General features: G+C 40.1%; 2 protein-coding genes across 3 annotated transcripts; one reads left to right on the top strand and one right to left on the bottom strand.

The window, feature by feature from the left end:
• Positions 1-380: 380 nt before the first annotated feature.
• Positions 381-5,857, bottom strand: spata7 (spermatogenesis associated 7). 2 transcript variants are annotated; one of them, XM_041060871.1, is made up of 12 exons: positions 5,751-5,857; positions 4,844-4,906; positions 4,637-4,726; positions 4,397-4,444; positions 3,491-3,594; positions 2,822-3,279; positions 2,655-2,700; positions 2,291-2,412; positions 2,138-2,188; positions 1,885-1,962; positions 1,700-1,757; positions 381-1,553 (listed from the first exon to the last, which is right to left on the bottom strand). In XM_041060871.1, the coding sequence occupies exons 3-12, from the start codon at positions 4,671-4,673 to the stop codon at positions 906-908; spliced, it is 1,650 nt and encodes a 549-aa protein (XP_040916805.1). In that variant the 5' UTR covers positions 4,674-4,726; positions 4,844-4,906; positions 5,751-5,857; the 3' UTR covers positions 381-905. The 2 variants fall into 2 exon arrangements, with proteins under 2 accessions (XP_040916805.1, XP_040916804.1); XM_041060870.1 differs by having other exon boundaries at positions 5,638-5,846.
• Positions 5,858-9,312: 3,455 nt separating this feature from the next.
• kcnk10b (potassium channel, subfamily K, member 10b) lies at positions 9,313-23,007 on the top strand. The gene is made up of 7 exons (XM_041060998.1): positions 9,313-9,367; positions 12,636-13,045; positions 19,437-19,554; positions 20,765-20,925; positions 21,307-21,499; positions 21,605-21,747; positions 22,182-23,007. The coding sequence occupies exons 1-7, from the start codon at positions 9,313-9,315 to the stop codon at positions 22,827-22,829; spliced, it is 1,728 nt and encodes a 575-aa protein (XP_040916932.1). The 3' UTR covers positions 22,830-23,007.
• Positions 23,008-23,110: the final 103 nt, after the last annotated feature.

The raw sequence follows: 23,110 nt of genomic DNA on the forward strand, positions 1-23,110 counted from the left end.
CTCCGTGGCGGAGGAATACATGGAGGTTTTCTGAGCCATGACATCAGACAGCTGGAATGCCGAGCGGTGAAAATGCCAGAAATGGGACAGCTGCCTGGAACTGCTGGCCGCTGACCTGTCTGTTTACCTTTTACATCGACCGACAGCTGTAATCGCAAACACAGAATATTGCGATTCAAGAGTGTCCCTCTGTAACTGTTTGCAAAATGGCCCGAGGCACTATCCTAAAATGTGGTATTTTAGGATAGTGCGCGTGTATTTGCAGCTGGCTGAAGGCTGAGTAATGAGTTTTAAATGTAGTTTGTAATCAGTTTGCAATGTAATCTTAGTAATCTGATGCAAGCATACGAGAATCAGAAGAATATAAAATTTATTGCGATTGTAAAGTCACTTTCTTGTGACAGTCAACTCCTAGCAGCTACATGTCAGAGGCATATGTCAAGTCAAGCACACTGAACAATTATAACTTTTTAACAAAACTGTATTCTAGAAATTAAAAAAAAAACTGCAGCTACATAGTGAATGAGACTGGACATACTCTGCAATCCACTCAAACTAAAGGAAACCACTAATTCCACACATCTGATTTCAGTGCAGTACAGTGAACTACCCTTTGAAAATCTGCTCTACTTTGGTCATCAATTGTAGATCAACAGCTATGACTCAAGTATGTGCCCATTTTACAACATCCCAAATGACACATTCATGTCTCTGGTTTACTCACAGAACTCTGGTTGCTAATGTGAAATTTTCACTGTGCTTTTGTAAAAAGGTGTAAAAAAAATAAAAATAAATATAACTAAAAATAAAATAACTAAAAAATAAAATAACTACAACAACACACTCTCTGGGGCAACACTCATCTGGTAACAAAAACATTAAATCTCTTTCAACCCCCAATTACATCAAAACTCATCATCACTCTCAGAAACAACTGTATTTGTATGTTGCTCGTTGACAGTCTCCACATTCTGACTGTGTGTATTGCTGGAAACATGAAGTGACTCTGACAAACTTCTTCCCAGATCTTCAAGCTCTTTAGATTTCCTGTCATAAATAACCTCAGCTTGGTCTTGATGAAATCCTTCCTCACTTGTTACAGTGGTGTGGTCATGGTTTTCATTGCTGGCTTCTTTGTTTGCTGAAATTGTACCTATTTGATCGTGTTGGGCGTCCTCTTCACTGATTACTGTATTACCGATAACATGCTCACTGAGCCAAGGAGAGCCAGTGCCCTTTTCCTGATAGTCACTCTCTTTGTCCTTTTCATTTGTTTCTGTTGGTGAAGCCCTCCTTTCAGGAGAACATATGGGTGTAGACACTGATAAGGCGTCAGCGTACTCTGGTGAATCGCAGTATTTAATCAGTGACGCATAGGAGAACAGGTCATCGTCTTCTTTGGTCTTTGCTTGTTTACCCCCTGATTCCAGATGAGGGAGGAGTGAATCAAGCACATCGTTCTCCCTTTTTTCAAGTTCTGTACTAGAGGTGGATATGTTGGTTGGCTCTTCAAAATCTTTACGCAGCACTTCCAGAAGGTGGCGCATTTTACCCTAAAATGAGCAATGCAATAAGATACATGAGAAAAAGTTCAAGGGCCCTCTTTTTTTTTCAAATATTTATTTGAGTTAGGCAAGCCTAACTCATCAGCAAGACTTGCTGAACATATGTGGCATTCTGCATTGAGTTGTATTCCCACCTCATCAAGCTGATGCCGATTCATGTCAATATGGCGCTTCATCACCCGATCGAGAACCCTTGCAGAGGACATAAACATTTACACTACAGTAATGACTCAGGGGGTTGTGACAGGCATTAGCCACTATTTAACTTATTCAATTATGTGTACACGTTCTCACATAAGGCATAGAAATGTCAACAAACCTGCCAGAGATGTGGCCCCTGGACAAGATATCCTCTGTTACAGCAGAAATAAATTCGAGGTACATTAATTCTTCTTCTCTGTTAAGGAATAGATGAGAATAATTCATTTCACAAAGGATACATCATTTTAGATTGTTATTAAGATTCACTGAAGCATCACAAATCAGTGTCAAATTCTCTCACATATGGCAGTATTTCCAACTTCCTCATCTAAAAGCTGCACGGCCATTCAAAATGATCACAGAGAACTTACTCTGCAGATACATTCTTCATAATGGGAGATTTTCCGCCTTCTGGTGAGACCCTAGGAGATGAGACTAATTCTTTTAGAGCTGTACACAGAAAATACATAAGGCACAACAATACAAATAAAACACAGCATACTACTTCTCTTTCACAATTTTACCTGGATGAGGAGTCAAAGAAATAATGGTCTCTGCTCTTGTTTACTCGACTCTGTTGTCTAGATGCTGAGGAATATGTGCCATTGAACTCATCTTCAGACCACTCATGCTCTGTAATAAATCCCTGTAAAACAAAAAGGACTGTAAAAGAGATATTCTCGTGCTCAAATACATATTTTAGCTTATGTGGAATGTGCTGTAAACACTTCACTGTCACTTCATTATTTATGGTTTAAAAAGGACAGTAAACAACATGAGTATTACTGACCTTGAGCCACTAGTGGGCAACTTAGCATTACATTGATGCACATAAGTCATGACTCAGGAAAATATGTATGAATAGTCAAATTTAATCTTTAAAACTACCTGAGATGGCTCATCAAACTCCTGCGTGTATTCCTTAGTTTTTGTTCTGCATAGAAGACACAGAAGCCAAGATATTTTAAAACACTGGCACACATGCTGGATGAATTGTTGCTATCAATCAGATAGCAAGAGAGATTTAGAGATTCACAGAGATGTTTGGTAAATACCGTCCGTGATATGTCTCCTGACGCATCAAATTTGAGTTGGTGGAGTCCTGAGTAGGTTTCCCTCGTGGTGCTCTGTAGTAGCGATATTTTGCCAGGTATGAACTCTTATCTGATTTCAGGGTCTTAGGGGTGAAAGGTTTGTCTTGGGTAAAGTGCTGTGAGTGTTTCTGGAGCAAGTCTCCGCTGTATGTCTTCTGGACAGGGTCCTGGAAAGTCTTGTAGCAACTCTGATCTCCCGAAGCTGCCAGTGAACACGCTGACTGCTTTCTGTGCAAAGCTGACTCTGAGCTCTGGTACTTTATTTCTGATGCTGGACGAATGTGATGAGAATGGTCTGGTTTATGTGACTGGTAAACTATCTCCTTAGCATGAAAGGAGGTGCTGAACCTTGGGCTGGAGACCAGTGAACTCCTCGAGCAGAGGTATGGGCTGTCATCATACTGTACAGATAATCTACTCTAAAAGGCAAATGTACAGAATCAGATTTTGTACATACTGAAAAAGTTTGAATGACAAATAAAGTGGACTTTGAATTTAAAGCTTCTGAGTGCATGTGATAGTCCAGTTTTCATTTGCAGGCAATGCCACACATAATGTATTTTTTGATGGATACATTACTATTACATGAAGCAATGAGAAAACGTGTCTCAGGCATCAGTGAGGTCTCACCTGGGATGAGGAGCAGGAGGCTCTGCTATTCCTCTGTGAGAGAGAATGAGCTGACTGAGGACGACCCCCTTTCCTCAAGCGATCCTGCCTGATCTGGTCATTGTCTGTAAGCAGGTACAAAATACTGAATAAGTACAAAACGAAGTCTACTCTGCACCGTCTAGCTATCACTAGCAGCAAAGTAGTTTCTCACAGTGTCATATGTGTTTTTAAAAGATACAGGGACCCTTTGATGACCTAACACTGTTAAATGCACCGATATTTAATACATCCCATGGGTTATTCTGTAAATTATATTTATGTTGTTCCCACATTTCCTTAACCTACCTTATGATTTACTTTACTATTTCCTGGAATGACTTTGGGTTGCCATAAGAGAATGGGCCAAGACTAACTGCACTTAACAATGCGGAATGTGAGAGTCAGCAGAGCAAGTATGATAGCGTAGTAATAAGAAAAGAGCATGACTGGAACCATTAGAGATGAGGATGAGTTGCATCCTGTACTCAAATGTGATCAATGGCTGCAGTGTGTTATTGCTTATTCGGGCTACTGTAAGTGCAGAAATTGGTCTCTGCATGCACTATGATGCATGTCTTCCTGAACAACTGAATACTGGTGCAAAGTGGTGACTTTGGAAGGAAAATGTTGGTATTTGATTCTGTTTACCACAGAGGCACCAAAACCTAACCTGTTAGTGGTTTCATCTAGACAGATGAAAAACATTTAAACTAAATATTGTGCAATCAAACACTATTGTGGTAAAGTTAACATGAGAAATACATTACCTATAAAAAAGAAATAAATCTAGAAATGTAAGGTACATTCTCATTTAAACAGACAGCAAAAAAAGAACTGATTTGAAATGAATTATTTACATTAATATTTCATAGGTTGGGCACTTACACTTTACACTATGTATCATGCTTTTGGGTACCGAGGCATCAATGGCAGCTGTGGAAGAAGAGAAAAAATGGAAGATTATGATATTATTTTAACATTGTCACAACAGATTTTTTGTCTATTTATTATGCAACAGGGATACACATTTTAACTACCTCAGCATCAAAGCATATTATGTATGCTGGAGCTGAATTGGTCTACTGAATGTCACTGATCATAATGTAGTCCTGCCATGTGGCTCACCTTTAGCTGAGTAAACCTTTTTGTAATGAGACACCATGTGGTCTTTAATGATGGATTGTGTCAGCTTGCTGGAGGAGCGAGGGCAGAAAGCTAGAAACACACGGCAGAGAACAACATACAGAACACTGTAAAATTAAGGTCTTATCTGACAAATGACCAATACCTGATTTATTTCTCATGATATTATTAGTGCATATTAATACTTACGACTACTTTTCAAGGTCTGTCCTCTCACACCAGGGCTGCGCCCCAGTCCAGACGACACACTTCCTAAAGTGAACACAGACGAATATGGACATGTTGACAATGTAAAGATTTGTAGATTGACAGTTTATCACAGTTTTAACAAATGATGAAGCATTTATGTCATTTATCAAATGTGATAATTTCTTATGTTTTTTATATCATTGCAAACTGAATATATTTGTGGTTTCTGAACGTTAGTCATTAAAAACAATCTTAAAACATCACTTAAGGCTTGACAACTTGCATTTTATGAGTATTATTAGCTCTAGTATATTGTTATTGTAAGTAGTATGTGTTTATTTATTCTTTCAAGGTGAATTGCAGTTATGTGATAGGAATAATAAACAAACAACTTTCAAAACACTTTGTCTTGAATCAGCTTTACTATTTGTCAATGTTACTTTTATTCGAGTTTGGGTTTACAGTTCAAAAGGGTAATACGGCACTGTAAAAGCTAATAAACGTTATTTTCGACACTACAAACAGCTGAAATATCATCTTCAGCCTTGGCTTAATTAAGAGAAGCGTCGTGTTGCAAGTAAAGTTGGTTTTGGATTTCAATTTTAAATTTTGAGAACAAGCAGCGTGAGTAAAGGACCGACCACTGCCTGGATAAACTTAAGGACACATTAGTCAGTGTACACACAGTTAGCACGAGTTTATCTTTAGTTTTCCGCCTAAGCACGATTTGAATTTGATTCCCTCTGCTGATTAACTAGCCAGAAAGCTAGCTAATGCTAACAGTATTTGCATACCTATTCTCGATTCCATGATAATGTTACTCTCAGCGTATCCCATTTTCCTCGGAAATATTCCGGGCCAGCGACCGCAGAGCTTGGATACATTCAGAAACGACAGTGTACTTAACTGTAAACATTTTAACGCTGTAACATAATCGGGTAACGTAATGGCAACAACCTAATACTAGCTTATAAGAAGATGAGGGGCTGAGCAAAGCTTCCCCGTCGCCATGCTGGTTGCTACGATTGCTTTCATCATCACGCTCGTGCGTCAGGAGGGACACGCCACACAGCACGCACCCCCATACGCTCAGACAAAGACACACACCTAATAAATGGCTGGTAAAAGTGAACTGAAATAACAGAAAGGATTTAATAGCACAATAATTATACAAATAATTTGTCATGACATAGATTACCTTATTTACCTTTGTTCCTAAATCCCAAATTAAGATCTGCTGGCAATGGTTTTGTTAATGATTAATTGAGCTCAAAGTACATAGCACATATTCCAAGAACAGCAGAAAGAAAAGCAGACAAAATGACTAAAATCCCCCTATGAATGTTTGTGTCTTAACACTGTGGGATTTCTGGGTGTGGATATGGTATTTTTGGAGCCACTTTTTGTTCATTAGACAAGCAGGGTGATGCAAGTGGAGCCAGCGTGAAGCCCATAAACTGCAGGAAAAGCCAGCCTACATTGTTCTCAGTGGTCATAAAATGCAGTGGCATGTGCACTGGGGGCTCCTGAGCCTGACAATTAAGAGCAGGATTACAAAGAAATGTCCCTGTGCTTGTGCTGAATTTGATTCAAATGTCCTCCTAATGGTTTAGTTATTTGAATATTCACGAGAGGAGAAGACATGAGTGCTACTAGAAATTCAGTGCCACTTGAAAACATCTCTCTCAGGTTACTTGAGACTGCATTCTGAGGTTGTCCACGTGGCTATTAAATCTGTAAGAGCAAAAACTGGGATTATTAATTCAAGTTCTGTGCCATCCATGCTCCCCAGCAAGTTCATGAATAGCCATGAGATGACTGGTAGCCTATCCTGTTTATTACTGTAACATGTATGTGCCACTGTGATGAAAACAACATCAACGGCCTCATTTACAGTAATGTAGCCATGTGAAAAACTGACCCACGCAGCAAAACACAGAGCAACAGCAACAAATAGAAAATCTGATTAAACTGAATACGTGTTGCTCATGAGAACACTCTGTCAGCAGCATATTGTTAATTCTGTCATGTTCCTTGTATTGTTTAATAGACCTTTTAACCCCTCATGTCACTTACCAAGAAAGGATTGTGAATGACTTAATAGTAGTGTAACAGGCATGTGAAACAGCATCATTAGCCTTAAAAAGTATCATGTAGTTTCTTCAAGGGGGGAGTTGTAGGTTTCAGCAGTGAGGATCACTTCCGCGTTCAAAAACCTGCAGTTCCTCGGCTGCCGCTGGGGGCTGGCTCCAGAAGTGAGCAATTCTCCATTGACCCCCATGTTAAAATAGCCAACTTTACAGCCTAAAAAAAAAAAACGTATTTACAGCCTGGTACATTTTTTGTTTTTGGTGTCTATTGATAGTTTCCACCTCCGTGAACACGGGGGGGTGGGGGGTTGTACCACAACCGTTTAAGTGTTACTTGGGCTTAAAATTCTTCCATTAAAGGACGTGGTTACGTTGAGTGACAGCCCCATGGACAGGCACTGGCAGTTAGCTCTTTGCTAAAGCATCGGCTGGGCTAGGCGGCTACATCCAGAGGCCTCCGGCTACCTCCAGCGGTTGACGGGGTCTGCAGTGTCCCTGTTTGTTTGCCAATGTTCGGAGAGGTTTTTGTGACAATATGGCTTGTTGTAGTGTAGACTATACTAACCGACCGTCGAAGGAGTCTGTGTTGCAGTTTTTTCGGTAAGTTAATTTCTCACTATTTTACCTGGATGTTTGCACTAATTAGCATGTATTAGCATATTTTGCCGCTAGCTTATGACTTAATTGCCGATTTATGGTCGCTGCTGATACAGATAGAGGACCGGAGCAGCTAATGTTAGGAACGCTGTCGCGGTGTGTTCCGTGCTCTCAGAGTCCGTTTATTGCGGGAATACTAGGCTACAATTTTATTTCGTCTCATTTTTATGTTTAAAAAATCCGACATTGCATGGACAGAGCAGCTCCGTCAGTAAGCGGCTGCTGTTGGTGTGCATCATTAACTTCATCAATGTTACTAATGTTTTTTGATGCTAACACCAACAGTACAAACACTTTCAGTCCACCTTGCACTTAATATGGTATTTTGTCATCTTAGTAACCTGAATTTTGGTCTTACTTCTCTATTATTCCCAAATTCTTCAGATTCATTAGCCTTTTTCCCAGAAGATGTTTTGATTTTGCTTGCAGTTGGAATTAATAAAATTCTTGATGGCTCTGTGCAATGCAATGAAATTAGTGATGTTATTAGTTACACCTGTGGATGACAAGTGTGTGCGAAAAAAAGGTCTATTCAGCCAGTTTTACTCCATGTTACTCCCCCTTGTCACATGTACTTTAGCTGTAGCTTTTGTTGTGAATACTGATATGTAAATAAGGCTTTTAGATTTTTTAAATAATAAAAAAACGAATAAGTTGCAGGTCTGCAGATTAATTAATTAATTATTAGCTTATTGGAATTAATGGGAACCAATGCCTGTCTGGAGGGTATAATACTCATTAAACTAATTTAAATAATGCATGGATAAGCAGACAAAAATTCCAGTCCAATCTATTGGACGTTTAGGCCACAAAATCATAGTAAAATAAAAACCGCAGTTACACAAACGCCCACAAATCTTTTCTGTACTTAATATTTCAAATAATATTTGTACTTAATATTTCCCCAGTTGTTAAGCCTAAACTTAGGTCACGATTTGAGGTGGAGGGGGGTGGAGGAGGTGACTTGTCTTCAGCTATCGAAGTTCATAAATAATGCACTGTTTCCCATACATGTGAATGATGTAATGGTTTAAGTCTGCCACTGATTTGGGGTACATCTCTGACTTCCCGCCCTGCGCCATGTGCTCAGTCGCCGGTTGCCAAACGATGAGAGGATAATCCTGTTTTGGAGGAATAAAAAAGCATAAGAGTGAGTATTCATTAACGGATTAGACAAATAAATTAGGATGTAGAAGGATGCGAAGCTCGAAGCAAATTTCCTTCAGCTCATTACAGTAAAGGCAGGTGGAGTAGCGCGCTGTGGGAATGAAAGGGAGGAGATCATCTTTTCCCCTTGTTCTCTCTGCCAGCGTAAACGTGTGCGTAAAGTTGCTTGTTTGGACACACTCCTGCTGTGCTTCTGGACTGGACCACTGGATACTGTGTGTTTGAGAGTGAGATGGGATATGGTTTGGTCCTCCGAGCGTTGCGACAGCTCAGTGAAAGGTTTCCCAAAGTAGCCTATCTCAGTCTGTCAGGCGATCACCACGCGTCCGAGCGAGGTGGAGAAAAAAAGGAGGAGGGGGGGAACAGCAGATGCAGACAATGCGGTTTTGCGATGCGTTTGTTGCTCTGTAGGCTACAATTTACACCCACATCCACGAAAATATGATGTGAAGATGTGGGAGAAGAATTCCTCGTGATTTTGGCTATTTTTTTCTTGCATTTTTACATTCGCACTGAGCACCTTTCCTTGCGTTGTGATTGGGAACAAAAACAGAGATGAAATTTCCAATAGAAAACCCAAGCAAACAAGTTAAGTGGGACCCTGAACAAGGTTGGTGAATACTGCTTTCTTGTTTGATAACTTTAGATGTGTGCCATTAAATAGTACTCTTTATTTCAGCAGCATCTTAGCGGAGATACCTGAACACAATAAATCGCACCAGGCTGCGTTATTCACCGGTTTCTAACAGTTTTCACCAGTTTTACCCATTTTTTTCATGGTTTTTCTCTATATCATTTTGAATTTCCTCATATTTTTATATTTATGTAATGCAAAAAGGATCTTAACACAAGAGAAAGAGGTTGGGGGTATTTCTTTATTCTCCCATCCTCCGTGTGCTCAGCTGTGCAAGGCAGCGCTGCTGGGAGCGGAGCATCAGCGGCGTCAAGATAGCACAAACATCCAGCGTGAGACCGGAAAAGATTTCAGAATAAAAGCATGTAAAGTTGTTCCAAAAAACTAAAAACGGTTGTCTGAAGAACTTCCATGTACTAGGCGCACGACATTCTGCCCGAAGCGATAATTTCCAGTGGTAACCACCAGTAATGCGTTATTTTCAGAGATATTGCTCACTGACGTTGGAATATTATATATAATTAATAATAATATATAATTTTACAGGAAATAGACCAGGATTCCACCTCTAGTGACGTATGCTTTCCAGAAAGCATATCGGGATTTTGCTTATTCTTAAATTCTCATTGAACGGAAGTGTTATAATTTTGTTTTGAGATATTCAGGTAGACTTAAAGACAGACTACTCTTTACTACTTCCTAAGTTAAGGTTTTATTTTGTATTATGTTTTGCCGGAAGTCTTAGATCTTCATGTGTTACTCAGTCTCACTTGACTCTTGAATGTGAGGCTCAGCTGGTGAGTTAAACGCCTGCAACCTGTCTAGTGCCACAGGGAATCACTGGGCCAAGAGCCGACCTGAGCCAACCCAAAATTTGCCTCCATACTTACTATTACTAGACTTAGTTTTGAATCTTGTTCATCAGTGGGTAAATAATTCTTTTGCAACACGCGGTCCCCCAATAGTATGCAGCTGACAGGCTGCAATGTTGACAAACTGAATATTTAATGTCCCACTACAACTGTGTCCCACTAAACTGTGTGGTAAATAGCAGGTGGGGAGTTTCGGCGTCCATATATATATATAGTGGCTGAATTGAGTAACCTCTCATTTATTGACCTGACCTGAGTCTCCGGTGAACATTTCCTCTGCTTTTCCCAGGCATGTTGGAAGCAGAGAGTGAGGGCTGAGAGAGGGTATCAGATAGTATCAGATAAAAAGCACTGCTTTCCACTCAGGCCTTATTTGATTTGCAAAAATCAATATCAAGCAGCTTCAGTGGTTTGAAAAAGATTTTAGATTGATAAACCAAATTATGCTCATCACAGTTTTGGATTTGCCTGTATGGTTTAAAATATAGATTATAGACTTATAATCTTTTCTTTTAATTGTTTATAACAATAAATATATAAAATAGTTAGATACAACTTCCTGACCTACCCTAGCTGCCTCTTTCCTGCTGCATAGAGCTGATTTATTCAATTTCACTCACTCACAAGATGAGATGAGCCGCAATTAATGTCTTAGTGAGACTAGTCCTGGATTTGATCCAATTTGCAATTAATCTACCAGTGGATGTTCAACTACATCCATCAAACCGACTGCACTAAATACAGCATGAGATATTAATGTAGGGTTATAGTGCTGCTTAACTTATCTGTTTTAATTTTCTAATTCATCTTGTGTTCTAAAAATAGACAGCCACCGCCCTTAAAGGCATATACTGTAAATTGAAAGTGGCAGTTTTGCACCTTCCTAAGCTTGTGACATCGCTTTGCTGTTATTGATTCACTCATGACACAGAGATTAACTAACAAGATTCATAGCTCCTGGACCAAGGAATGAGACACTTCCTGGATGTCCTTGACTCATCATGGTGGGGTGTGTGTTTCTGTGTGTATGTGTGTGTGTACATTTTGCTTGGCATATCCCATAAGTGATACTATCCTGTTAACTGACAGTGTCTCACTTAAACAAATCCCTTTCTCATTTCTACCTTTGAGAGTCGCATCATTGAAGACAACAGGCTCCACCCATGGCTCTGAGGCACTCCATGCTCTCCAATCTGAGGGAGGTGGGGGCGTCAGGGGTGAAGGCCGCAGCTCCAAATAGCTTATACAATGCCTTATGTACATTAAAGGAATCTAAATTTGGCTGCCTCCTAGGTGCTGCTTGCCTCATGGTTGACATGCACTTATTATAAAACCCATCCAGAAGCCAATGACTGAAAGTGGCACTTAGCTCTCTCTTATAGTCTATTAGACATATTGAATCCTGCTTCCTTGCAAAGAGGGTGATTCAATTTTCACCTGTACCTAACAAAACTGTAAGAGCCTAGGTGCAAGTGTATGTTAAACAGGGGAATTGTTTTATAGTGGATATATTGTACATTCATGCACTCTCCAGATTAAAAAGATAAAATAAATAATGTCTAAAAGGACATTTTTTCAGGTTTTGCATTCAGAACATTAAAGTAATGATGAAGTTTTCTGCATTGGTAATTAAGGCAGTGGTTGTGGACTTCTGAGGCTCCATCCCAAAACAAATTTTCAGGATGGAAAAATGTTGAGGGAACAAGAGGGTCTTGCTGTGGCCTGGCTTTGGCAGAGCTGTAGGCCAGACATTCATTTTTGTTGATAGCTCTCTGCGTCAGCTTTGTGAAGAGCCTTTATAAGCTCACAGTAAGACAGGGAAATTGCTTTTTAATGTGTCATACCTGAGGTTGTAAGATTTAAATTATTTTATTGTGTTATATTATATAGCATTAAGTTGTACCCCTTGTTGATACTTTATTTGAAAAGAAAGCCACATGGAAGCTTAAGATGTGAGACAATACTATAATTAGACTTATTCCATTTTATCATTACTAAAAAGAATGATTTTCTTATTAGTGTGACAGATTGGTTATCATAGACAAGGAGAAAGGAAAAACATGTCATCACTGGAAATTGCCCAAAAAAAAATGCCCTGTGTAATCATTTCAAACTCACTCAAAAAGCCTACATCTCAGAAGATTTTTTTTTTCATTTCTCAATCTGTCAGCACATTTTTCTTATCCAGTTCGTAACAGATTCAGGGCCTTGAGCCAGTTATTAGAACAGTCTGCCAAAGTGTATTCATCTACAATCATCAGAATCATTTTCAGAAGATAAAGTATTACTGTCCCTGTCTTGATATCCACCAGTACAAAGACAAATACAACATATGTTTATCCAGCCTTGTCTTTCCCCTTGCTTTTTCCTAGTGGCGGTCCAGACCAACTTGGTCCCTCCTAAAAAGGTCCAGCCTGGCATGGTGAAGTCGAGTATAGTGCAGGCCAGTGTTGCCACCATGCAGAATCCAATGGGCTGCGACCCAAAGGCCAACGGTCATTGTCCACTACCACGTCTGTCCATCTCGTCCCGCTCTGCCAGCGTGGTGGCCAGCATGGATGCCAGCTGTGATGGCTCAGCCCTCCACTCAGTGATGAAGTGGAAGACGGTGCTGGCAGTGTTCATCGTGGTTGTTCTCTACCTGGTTTGTGGAGGTCTGGCATTCAGGGCGCTGGAGATGCCATTCGAGAGCAACCTGAAGACCAGCATCACCCTAGAGAAGGCTTCGTTCTTGGAGAGGCACCCCTGTGTTACTCCTGACGAGCTGGAGGCAATCATCAAGGTGAGTGCTTGAAAGTGAAGCTGAGATTTAGGCATTTTAGATAATGTGACACATGATGTTCATGTCTAAGAGACTTTAAGCAGAGTCATTTTCTAGTTTTCTCCATCCAGTTGCTGAGACAGCCTTGGAATAGAACATTACATAAGTTGCAGCTATTCATTACCAACAGATTAGTTTGTAAAGGATAGGAAGATAAGAAAAATTAAATGAAAATTGCCTGACAAATAATACTGACTGCCATTCAATTTGATTGGTAGATAAGAAGAAGAAAGTCAAAGGACTGACCTTTATGGCAGCAGCATTATAGATGGTGATTGCTATCAAGGGTAATTAGGGGTTCTCCCAGTATTCAGTAAAAGTGTGTTGTCATAGCACTTACAATGCTAATTTAAACGCATTTTCAACAGCATTTCTTTAGTTTTCTTCATGCAGTGTTGATGAGTCAATAAGTAGATTATGCAGGGTCTAAAGAAGAATCCAAAGTAATACCCCCTACTCTCTGCCCCCTGGTTGGCTGACAGTTGATGTGTAAATGTCAGGAGCAGACTTAGAGGCAGGTCCATCCTTTAGCAGGAAGCACAGTAATACCTTCAGGGTTACCACAGAGATACACAATTCTCAGTGACACTTTGCGTCTGTTGGCAAATAAATTGCAGGGTACATGCTAGTACATGCAGTTACAGAGCAGTGCATAAAATGTAATCACGGAGAAAAGGCAAGTAACTATCTGCATCTTTGGATGTTTTATCTTTACAGAAACTAAGGTCTGTCAATGTGACCTTTATGCTGTACTTGCCAAGTGTGGAGAATTGTAAATCTTCAGTTCATGTGCAAACAAACAGTAGTAAACACCACCTACATTTCTGTTGTTAGAATACAATAGTGGGTTGTTTTGAGAAACAGATTTAATAACTAACTTGTATGTGAATGCCTCATACCCTCAATAATAAGTGCATGAAATTCCAGAGTGAGGCTTTAACAACACCCACACATTTTGAATAAGGAAACTAGCTCACAGCCACAACAGCACAGTTGCCTTTACTGTAAGAAACATTTGAAGCCATGTTGTTCATTGTTTTCTAAATTTATAGACATGACATAGGGCAGGAACATGATGCAGGAAGATCTGAGGAACTGAATGACTTTCTGCTGCTTAATACTCTAAATGAAACTCTATCTGAACATAAAAAGAATGAATCATTTTGTGGGAGAGCTCTCACATGTGAACCTGTATAAAACAGCCTGTTGTTAAAAATACGACCGAAAACCTTTAAACTGTGACATAGAGTTTGATTGAAGTTGAGGCATGCAAAAAAAAAAAAAAAATCCCATCACGTCATGACTTAACTGTGCATTTTACAATGTCTTTTTACGGTGTCAGCTGCTTTATAACATAGAGTATGGCGATGCTGCACACTGCTCTCTGATATTACACCCAGAATTATGGGTCAAGATTTAAGGTCAGTGCTTCTAGCTGACATGCACAACTGGAAGCAGGACTGGAAAATGATTTGAGATGTCACGGTGTTCAGTTGGCTGAGTGCAAAGTTTGATTTGTGAAGGTGTGCGGTGATAGAAGGAAGTGGGAATAAGATCAGTCAAACTCTCCTTTTGACAGACTTTGCAGAAGATGTTCAGAAAGAAAAAAAAGAAGGACAGTGTGAGCAAATGTGGGCTGTTTTCCTTGGAGAGTAGGAGTATGTAACACATGGTCCAGATGGAAAATGTGAAATACCTTTTACCGACAGCAGTACGTTATTAGCAGTGTTCCACAGAAATCAAATGGAAATACAGTAGATCTTAATAATGTTCTTTCCATGTTTTTAGTAAAGACAAGGTTCACATTAGTGCCACACTGGGCCTCTTTGATTCTCTTAAGCTTGAAATAACCCCAAAGAGAGAACAACCACATGGCATTTGGTGTGCTCCACTTTCCGCTACAATGGCTCCATTTGATGTTAGTGTCTTCAACACTGCTTCAGTGAATATTTGACTGCCTATCTGTCTCTCCCTCCTCCTCCACACCCACCTCTGTTCGTTTATTCCTTACCAGAGAAAGCATCCTTTCTTCTTCTTGCTTCCCTTGCAGTGCTTAACCTTTGAGCCACAAAAGCACGATCACGAGTTTGTAAAAAAAAAAAAAAAAAAAAATCAATGACAGTATTTCCTAAGGAGGTGTGGAAATAAAAACCTTTAACGTGGTGTGCCTGGGGTCCGGAGGGAATAAATAATTCATTGCACAGGCCAGCAGTCACAGACGTCCTGCTGCCCAAAGCTGCACCGCTAGTAGCAGCAGCCAATCATAGACAGGGCTGTCAGCTGGACAAATGATCAGATTCAGATACATGAGAAAGCATGTAACAGTATGTTTCACAAGGAGCTGAAAGCTAAGGAGCTATTTGCCTGTATAAAATTTCCCAGAACTCAATTACAATATTATATCTGACAAATTAATGTATTAAAAGAATCGTTTGACATGTTCAGATATTTGGTTTTCTGCAGATAGTATGGTAAATTTAAAACCAATGCCAGTTGCCGGTTAGCTTAGTATAAGCTGTCCAGAAGTAGCAAAATCTGCATCATGACACCTCTAAAACTCCAGTCTTTTCCAGTCATTATGCTAAGCTAACACCTACTGGCTGTCGCTTCATGTTTACCATACAGATGTGAGAGCGGCATCAATCTTCTCAGCTAACTCTCAACAGTGAATAAGTGTGTTTCTCAAAATGTTGAACTATTTCTTTAAATCAAAAGAAATTGATTTGTCACTCTACTCAGTTATGATTGAACTTCAGCCTAAAACATCGCAAAAAGAATGAAAATCAAGCCACGTTTAAAACTCACACTGACAATTTTTTTTGCTGTCTCAAGAAAAGGCCTTCAGGACATACTGCTTCACAAGTACTTCATCAAAGAGTCTGTCTGGTCCTTTAACAGGTTCCGTTATCGGTCTGTTCATGCTGTGTCAATCCTGTCACTCAGCCGATGATCCTCCATGGGGACACAGCAGTGGTGACTCACTGTTGTCAAAATGTTTGGTGGAGGAATTGACAGAAAAATGGCAACCTTGTGAGGCATGTGTGTATGTGTGTATGCGCGCGAGACGGAAGGAAATGATATATTAGGGAGGGGGCTCTTGTTAAGTTTTGCTCCACAGCGTGTGTTGACTTAATGTGTGTGACTGTGTGTCCATGCAGGTCTGTTGACCTCTTCATGTCTGCTTCAGTGTCTGTGCCGCCTACCTACCCACTGTGCGCCCACAAAGACAGCAGACCTAATTGGCTTTCCCAGTGCAGTTGGGATGACTCACACTGTGGCACGATGTGAAGCCTCGCTGTTATTGACACCAGTCAAGCCTCATTTATTGATGAGTCACTTATCTACAAATAAACTTTCATACACACTTAGCTACCTGCAGTAAAACTACGTCAGCACACGCAACCGACAGTCATGATTTTCTTATAGCATGAATTACATGATTTTCAGTTGATTTGTTTTAAACATGGATTTATAGTTCATCACTAGAGCTAGTCTCCAAGGCTGCTTTATCAAAATACTGAGGTATCTCCACAACATGCGTCATCTAATGAAAATACTACAGAAATCAACAAAGTATAGTATATCCTTAAGGTCACTTCACAAACAGTTCTGATAAATTCAAACCTGACTTACCTATGATGGACCTTTTAGTTTCCCTGTTTGGCAGTTATTTGTGCAGCCTTGATGCTTCAAGGTGATCAGGGTAAAGCTGTAGACAATTGTGATGGTGAAAGCTCTGCAGAGGAAAGAGCTTGGCACTGTATCACTGCGAGAGTGAAGGAGACAGTGAGGCACCATGCTGGCTGGATCACTGCCGTCACCTGCTGTGGGGTAGGAAGACACACTGAGCGGATAAAGATCTGCAGTGAGTTTGCTTGCTCTCTAATGATCCTGCAGTGGAGAATATGAAAACCCATTAGCTAAGAACCCATCATGAGCACTTGGTGGTGACTGGGTGCCAGTAATAATGTCTGCGTGCTGATTCTTCCTGCGTAACCAAAGTGGAAGGGTGTGTGATGTGTGAAACAAGAACACCATTTGTCGTCCTAATTAACAACAACACAAATCAAAGTTATCATCCTCAGGCCTCAAAAGTGCATATGCAGAAGGAGGATTTTCCACATCTCTAATTCAGCGTGAATTTGGCTGTGAAAAAGGCGAGAGACAAAAATAGACCTCCTCATAAAGTATTCAGATACATTGTGTGGCTATTTATAGCTCTCCCTTGGCTCCAGAATTAGGTTATTTGGGGTTTATTATATAATTACTGCTTTGATATTGCCCCTATAAAATAGCTGTGTCTGATAAAACCCATGAAATAGCATTACTGTAATTGGCTAATTTTAGTTCCAGAAATCACTCTCATTAGGCTGCACTGATGGAGCTGAGGTAATCACGAGCAAGATTATGAGTAGGCATGTGCAGCAATGTGTGTAGAAGTGGTCCTCCACTCTGTCTGCTTTGAAATGTATGTCACGAGAGTTGATACATATTTTATTATATGGACGTGCATCTCACTAACAGCTTGCGTGGATGGATTGGGGGTTGCTCTGACTGGAGAAGCTGTAGATGATTCCCCATAAGGAATGTTGGTAAATGCTGCAAAACTACTTCCTACAAAAAGAAATCCCTTACAGTGGCTTTCATGTCAGCAGAAATGATGTTTATTTGAGCCCAGGAGCAAAAATTCAAATTCTAAATTTCCACAGAGATAAGAAAATAAATTCTTTTCTCATAAAATGCCCATAAACAGGGAGTTTTGACAGAAAGCAAAACAGTAAATTAACATTTCATGGCTACATAATGGAGCGCAGGAGGAGATTCATGAGGATAATGATGCAGTAAGCGCAGAGCATTGTGGCTTCTTAATGTTTTCCCGACACTGGACAAACAGGGGATAAAGAAGAGCTGAGGGACTAAAGAAAAAGGCTGACATTGAAAAAAAAAGGAGATGAAGGTCCCTCTGCTGCACATGAAAGTCTATGTTGATTTAGTCAGTGTGAACTGTAAAAACATGCAAATTGGGAGGAGAGGAGAAACAGCTCCACGTGAAGAGCCAGACACTGAATAATTTGAACAGATCCTGTGCTAGATGTTTGTGTGCATACTTAGTGTATATCCACAGGAATAGTACAAGAGTCATTATGGAGCGTTTTCACATAATAACATTATAATAGTTGATTTTTTTTAATGAACATAATATTCATAATTGCAGAAAACTTTCCGTCTAAAGTACTTATATAGATCTTTTTAGACAGGGGGTGTTTTCCTAAATAAATACAAAACTCATGCTCTAGGACAGTGGTCCCACAAGAGGTCACAAAGACACATATTTCTGCTTTACAAGTCATGCTTATTTTTTCCTGCTTTCCTAGAATTTTTGCCTCTTTTCTAGTGAATTACTGGATAGTTTCACAGCTTTGGGACTCAAATAACGCAAGGAAGACACTCTAGTGTCTAGTCTAGTGACAAAAGTTTTTTGAAAAGCCATTACTTTATTTTAAGGCTCACATGGCAAAAAGTTTGGGCTTCCCACTTTGGATCAGTAACTAGGGCTGGGTAAAGTAGCTAAAACTATGTATACATCATAGTAAATGTGTGTGCTCTCTTTAAAATGAAATAATCAGATTCATGTTCAATGCAATGCTTATTTTTGTTAGTTTCAAATTACATATTGCCTGGAATAATTAGTTTAAACAGCAGGCTGGTACAATATTATTGGACTGATTGAATTAATTGTAAGTCCATCCACTTAGCACCACTTCCTGTGAAATTATAGTGTTATGACATGGGTTTTGGAATAATTAAATTCTCGAGCTGTCTTTCATTCCCCTCCCCCACTTTTCAGGAGCTTTGCTTTACTCATCCTTTCTCATTCTTTTATCCTTTATCAGGCAGTGACCTTGCAGGTTGATCTAGAGATAGGGGGACTTGATCTATCCTCAGTTACCTCACAAGTGTTACACAATCAGTGGCACGGGTCGCATATGCACACACAAGCACACATGTACACAGAAAAACATAAACATTGGCAGGAGGTGGGTTAATGTGCTCACTCTCTTCACGCCATCAGGACTTTATACGGTGAAATCAAAGCAGACATGGTGTGCGTTTGTTGCGTTGCCATCACCTGAGCTGGCATGCAACCATGACCCTGAATTCCTCTGCTTATGAGTATTTAACAGCTAAGTGCTTCGGTAATGACTATTCTACTGTCAAAGAATGATTCTCCATTATTTTATATTTGCACAGGCTTTCACACTTTGCATTTAAGGTTACATTCATCTGGATATCTCAAGTTCAAATACCTGCAAGCGTCATCTTAATTATTTATAAATGATCCCCTTTTCAGCATGCCATAGATGCAGTGAGTGCAGGAGTGAGACCAATTGGAGACACATCCTATAACTCCAGTTACTGGGACCTGGGCAGTTCTTTCTTCTTTGCAGGAACTGTCATCACAACCATTGGTAAGTTTAAAATACCTAAAGCACCATCATCCTCTTTATCTTCAACATCTGTTAGTTTTGAATTTTTACAATCACAAAAGAACAAAAGTGATAGTTCATGTAATGTGTGATATGTTATTTGAAAATACGAACAAGTAATATTTCACAGAAGAGCCACCCAACGCAGCAACACTGCTGATGTGTAGAAAGAAGAAGCAATCTCACAGTAAACCACAGTAAATCAAGCAGCTCCTCACAGTCCTTTTTTCCACTCTTTTACTTTTATAAGACAAACATGTAAGCAAAAAGCTTTGATCAAATGCGACCATTTACAATTAACATAATTCCATTCAGGGGCCATAATTTGAACATCAAAGCTCATGTCTTAAAGTTTCTATTCTCTGTATTAGACCATACATTCATTGAAATTTCTGAAAAAAACACAATGGCACTGACCTGTTACTATGGTGTAGTCTACAGATTTAATTACCCATGGCATTTGTTTATAGACTGCTGAGCAGTGGCTTTCAGTGGATTCATTTATTCATTCTCCAGATAAGGATTTATTTTTAAATATCAGACATTACAATACAAAAACTAAGACATCCAGTACTGAGCTAAAAAAAAATACATACATACAAATTAAATGGGATATGTCTATGGAATTTAATTTGTATGTATGATATGGAATATGTGAAATATTAATGATACAACTTTGCTTTATGTGAGAAAACAGCAAGAACAGCTCGAGCATAAGTGAAACGAATGTGAAAGAAAACATGCAACAGGCAGGATTTATTTTACGCTAATATTCTGATCACAACAGGTTAAAATGGGAGGAATTGGGTAAAGTACAGTACATGTTTTGTCCCCTGTCTCTCTGGCTTCTTCATTGTATCTCTGTCACTGTAGGACCATAATTGATGCAATTTTCTCTAAGGGGAACCTAATTATTGTCTCTCTAGGAGCTTATTTACCTCAGACCCCTGCTCCAGGAACTAAAGGGTATTACATAAGCACTTCAATTGATTATGTTGCATAAGAAAGTCTTGATGGTCTTCTTCTGCTTCTCATCAGAGTCTTAACTATCCGCCCCCTCTGCCACCTCCTCACCGCATCTTCTCGTCCTTACTTTGCACCCTCATTTCATGCCCTTAATGTCCTGTTTCTTTACTCACTTCCCTTCTGTTTTTCTCCTCTCTTCCTCTTTGTGCTTTCATTGTTTCTACAGGTTATGGAAACATAGCTCCAAGCACGGAAGGCGGGAAAATCTTTTGCATTCTTTATGCCATATTTGGCATTCCTCTCTTTGGCTTCCTGTTGGCGGGGATTGGAGACCAGCTGGGGACTATCTTTGTGAAAAGCATCTTGAGAGTTGAGAAGATATTCAGAGTGAGTTACAAGTATCACAGTGTATTGTTATTTCTTCCTTTATTTGTGTGTTGTGTTGCTTTTATTTTTAGTTCTATTAATTATTTTGTATGTGGTTCTATTTATTTATTATTTAGTTCTAGTTATGGGTATTATAACAGTGTAAAAGTTCACATAGGCAAAGTATTATTCCAAAACTGACAACAGGCTAATTATAATTTGTTTTTATTCATGTTTACCCACTTTGTTCGGTGGGACGTTTAACCAGATGTGTATATTCTGACTGGATCATGTTTTATTAGACCATGGCAGCATTTCTGGGCTTTGTTAATCACTCTTACATCATTATTATTCTGTCCAGGATTAATTCTTATGGCTTGTTATTTGTTTTTGTTTTTCCAGCAAAAACACAAACAGATCAGTCAGACTAAGATCAGAGTGACGTCCACCATCCTGTTCATCCTGGCTGGCTGCATTGTTTTTGTCACCATCCCTGCTGTCATCTTCAAACACATCGAGGGCTGGACAACACTGGAGGCCATCTACTTTGTAGTGATCACTCTTACCACAGTGGGAATAGGAGACTATGTGGCAGGTAGAGCTATTCAGTCTGTCATCATGCAGATTAGTGTTTTGTTGAATTTCAGTGACTTTTTACTGACGTTTTTTCACCATACCTCTGTCTTTACTTCATCTCCAGGTGGAAACCGTACGATCGACTACATGCAGTGGTACAAGCCACTGGTGTGGTTCTGGATCTTGGTGGGTTTGGCATACTTTGCGGCTGTCCTCAGCATGATTGGAGACTGGCTTCGAGTGCTGTCTAAAAAGACCAAAGAGGAGGTGGGGTTCATTCAATTAAACCTCTCAGTATTACATTAGAGAGGCAGAACATAAAAGGTCAGCTGCTGCATCTCTTGCCCCTTCTGTCTGCTCTCTTATTTTGCACATTAATTGCTGCTTAGACCTTCTTCATTACTCCTGAGTAATGTTTGTTAAAAAACTGTAGTGCACTAATATTTAAAAAACATTCTTTGTGAGTCTTTTTATGTCTCATGTCTTCAGTATGGACCAATGGCATATGACAGTGTGCCACTGACAGGGTAGGAAAGGACTGATAGAAGGACAAAGCCATTATTGGTTGAAGTCTTTTAATGGAATTTGTTAACAATAAGAAAAATATGCCCAGTCTTTTCGGATTAATGATAATGCCATGCTACTTTGGACTGTGCCAAATATTCTTTCCTAATCCTTTCCGTATTGCACTGTTGTCACAGGTTGGGGAGTTTAAAGCTCATGCAGCTGAATGGAAGGCAAATGTACGAGCAGAGTTCCGTGAAACGCGGCGGCGCCTGAGCGTTGAGATCCATGACAAGCTCCAGAGGGCGGCCACCATCCGCAGCATGGAGCGCCGTCAGCTCGGCCTGGAGCAGCGAGCTCACTCTCTTGACATGCTGTCTCCAGAGAAGCGGGCCATGTTTGCCAGCCTGGATGCTGGCCGGTTCAAGACTTCGTCCCAGGAGAGCATCGACACCAAGCTGAACAACCTGAGGCTGAAGGGGGCCTGCGAGCCATACGACCATCAGGGGAGTGAGCAAACGCAACAGACAGCATCTTCCTCAGAGGAGAATCTCTTCAACCTACGCTTTGGATCCCTCACCAAACTGGCCAGACGGAACAAGAACCGCGAGCTTCGGAGGAACATTACTGAAGATGTTCGACGGGCGAGTGTAGGCATAAACAGTGGCAGCATCATGCTGGGGGAGGAGAGAACAGAGGAAGAAGAAGCTGGGGAGCCACACGAGGAAAATGGAGAGAGGAAAGAGGGAAACATCAGTCTGACAAACATATCGCAGTACATGATGGAGCGCTCCAAGTTGAATGGGTTCATACCAGCACAGGCCAAAGATGGAGAAAATGATTAGGTACTGAATGGAAGAGAGCTTCGGCCATAGACGAGGAGTGCAGAGACAGAGAGTGAGAAAAAAACTGAGACAGAGCCTGAATGAGAATGCACTGTCCTCCGAGATGTCAAGAAATGTGCCTTCCTGTTTCCTATGTTTAGATTGGAACTGCTCCCAAGAAATTCAGTCATCGTGCCATTGCCATGGGAAGAAAATGTGTTGCCAAAAATGAATAAAACTGAAGATACAGAAGAGGCTGTAGTTAAAATACCTCATAACGGATGTTACTGTACTATGGGCTA

The sequence above is a fragment of the Toxotes jaculatrix genome, chromosome 17 (assembly GCF_017976425.1).
Source record: "Toxotes jaculatrix isolate fToxJac2 chromosome 17, fToxJac2.pri, whole genome shotgun sequence".
NCBI classification, from domain to species: domain Eukaryota; kingdom Metazoa; phylum Chordata; class Actinopteri; family Toxotidae; genus Toxotes; species Toxotes jaculatrix.

Excerpts from the sequence above, each read along its gene's own strand:
- spata7 (XM_041060870.1), bottom strand. The coding sequence starts at position 5,680 with ATGGGATACGCTGAGAGTAACATTATCATGGAATCGAGAATAG. Across the intron at positions 4,445-4,636 it reads AAAGGTTTACTCAGCTAAAG|CTGCCATTGATGCCTCGGTA; the intron begins GTGAGCCACATG and ends CTTCTTCCACAG. Across the intron at positions 3,280-3,490 it reads CCTCCTGCTCCTCATCCCAG|AGTAGATTATCTGTACAGTA; the intron begins GTGAGACCTCAC and ends TTTGCCTTTTAG.
- kcnk10b (XM_041060998.1), top strand. The coding sequence starts at position 9,313 with ATGAAATTTCCAATAGAAAACCCAAGCAAACAAGTTAAGTGGGACCCT. Across the intron at positions 9,368-12,635 it reads TAAGTGGGACCCTGAACAAG|TGGCGGTCCAGACCAACTTG; the intron begins GTTGGTGAATAC and ends GCTTTTTCCTAG. Across the intron at positions 20,926-21,306 it reads GAGTTGAGAAGATATTCAGA|CAAAAACACAAACAGATCAG; the intron begins GTGAGTTACAAG and ends TTGTTTTTCCAG.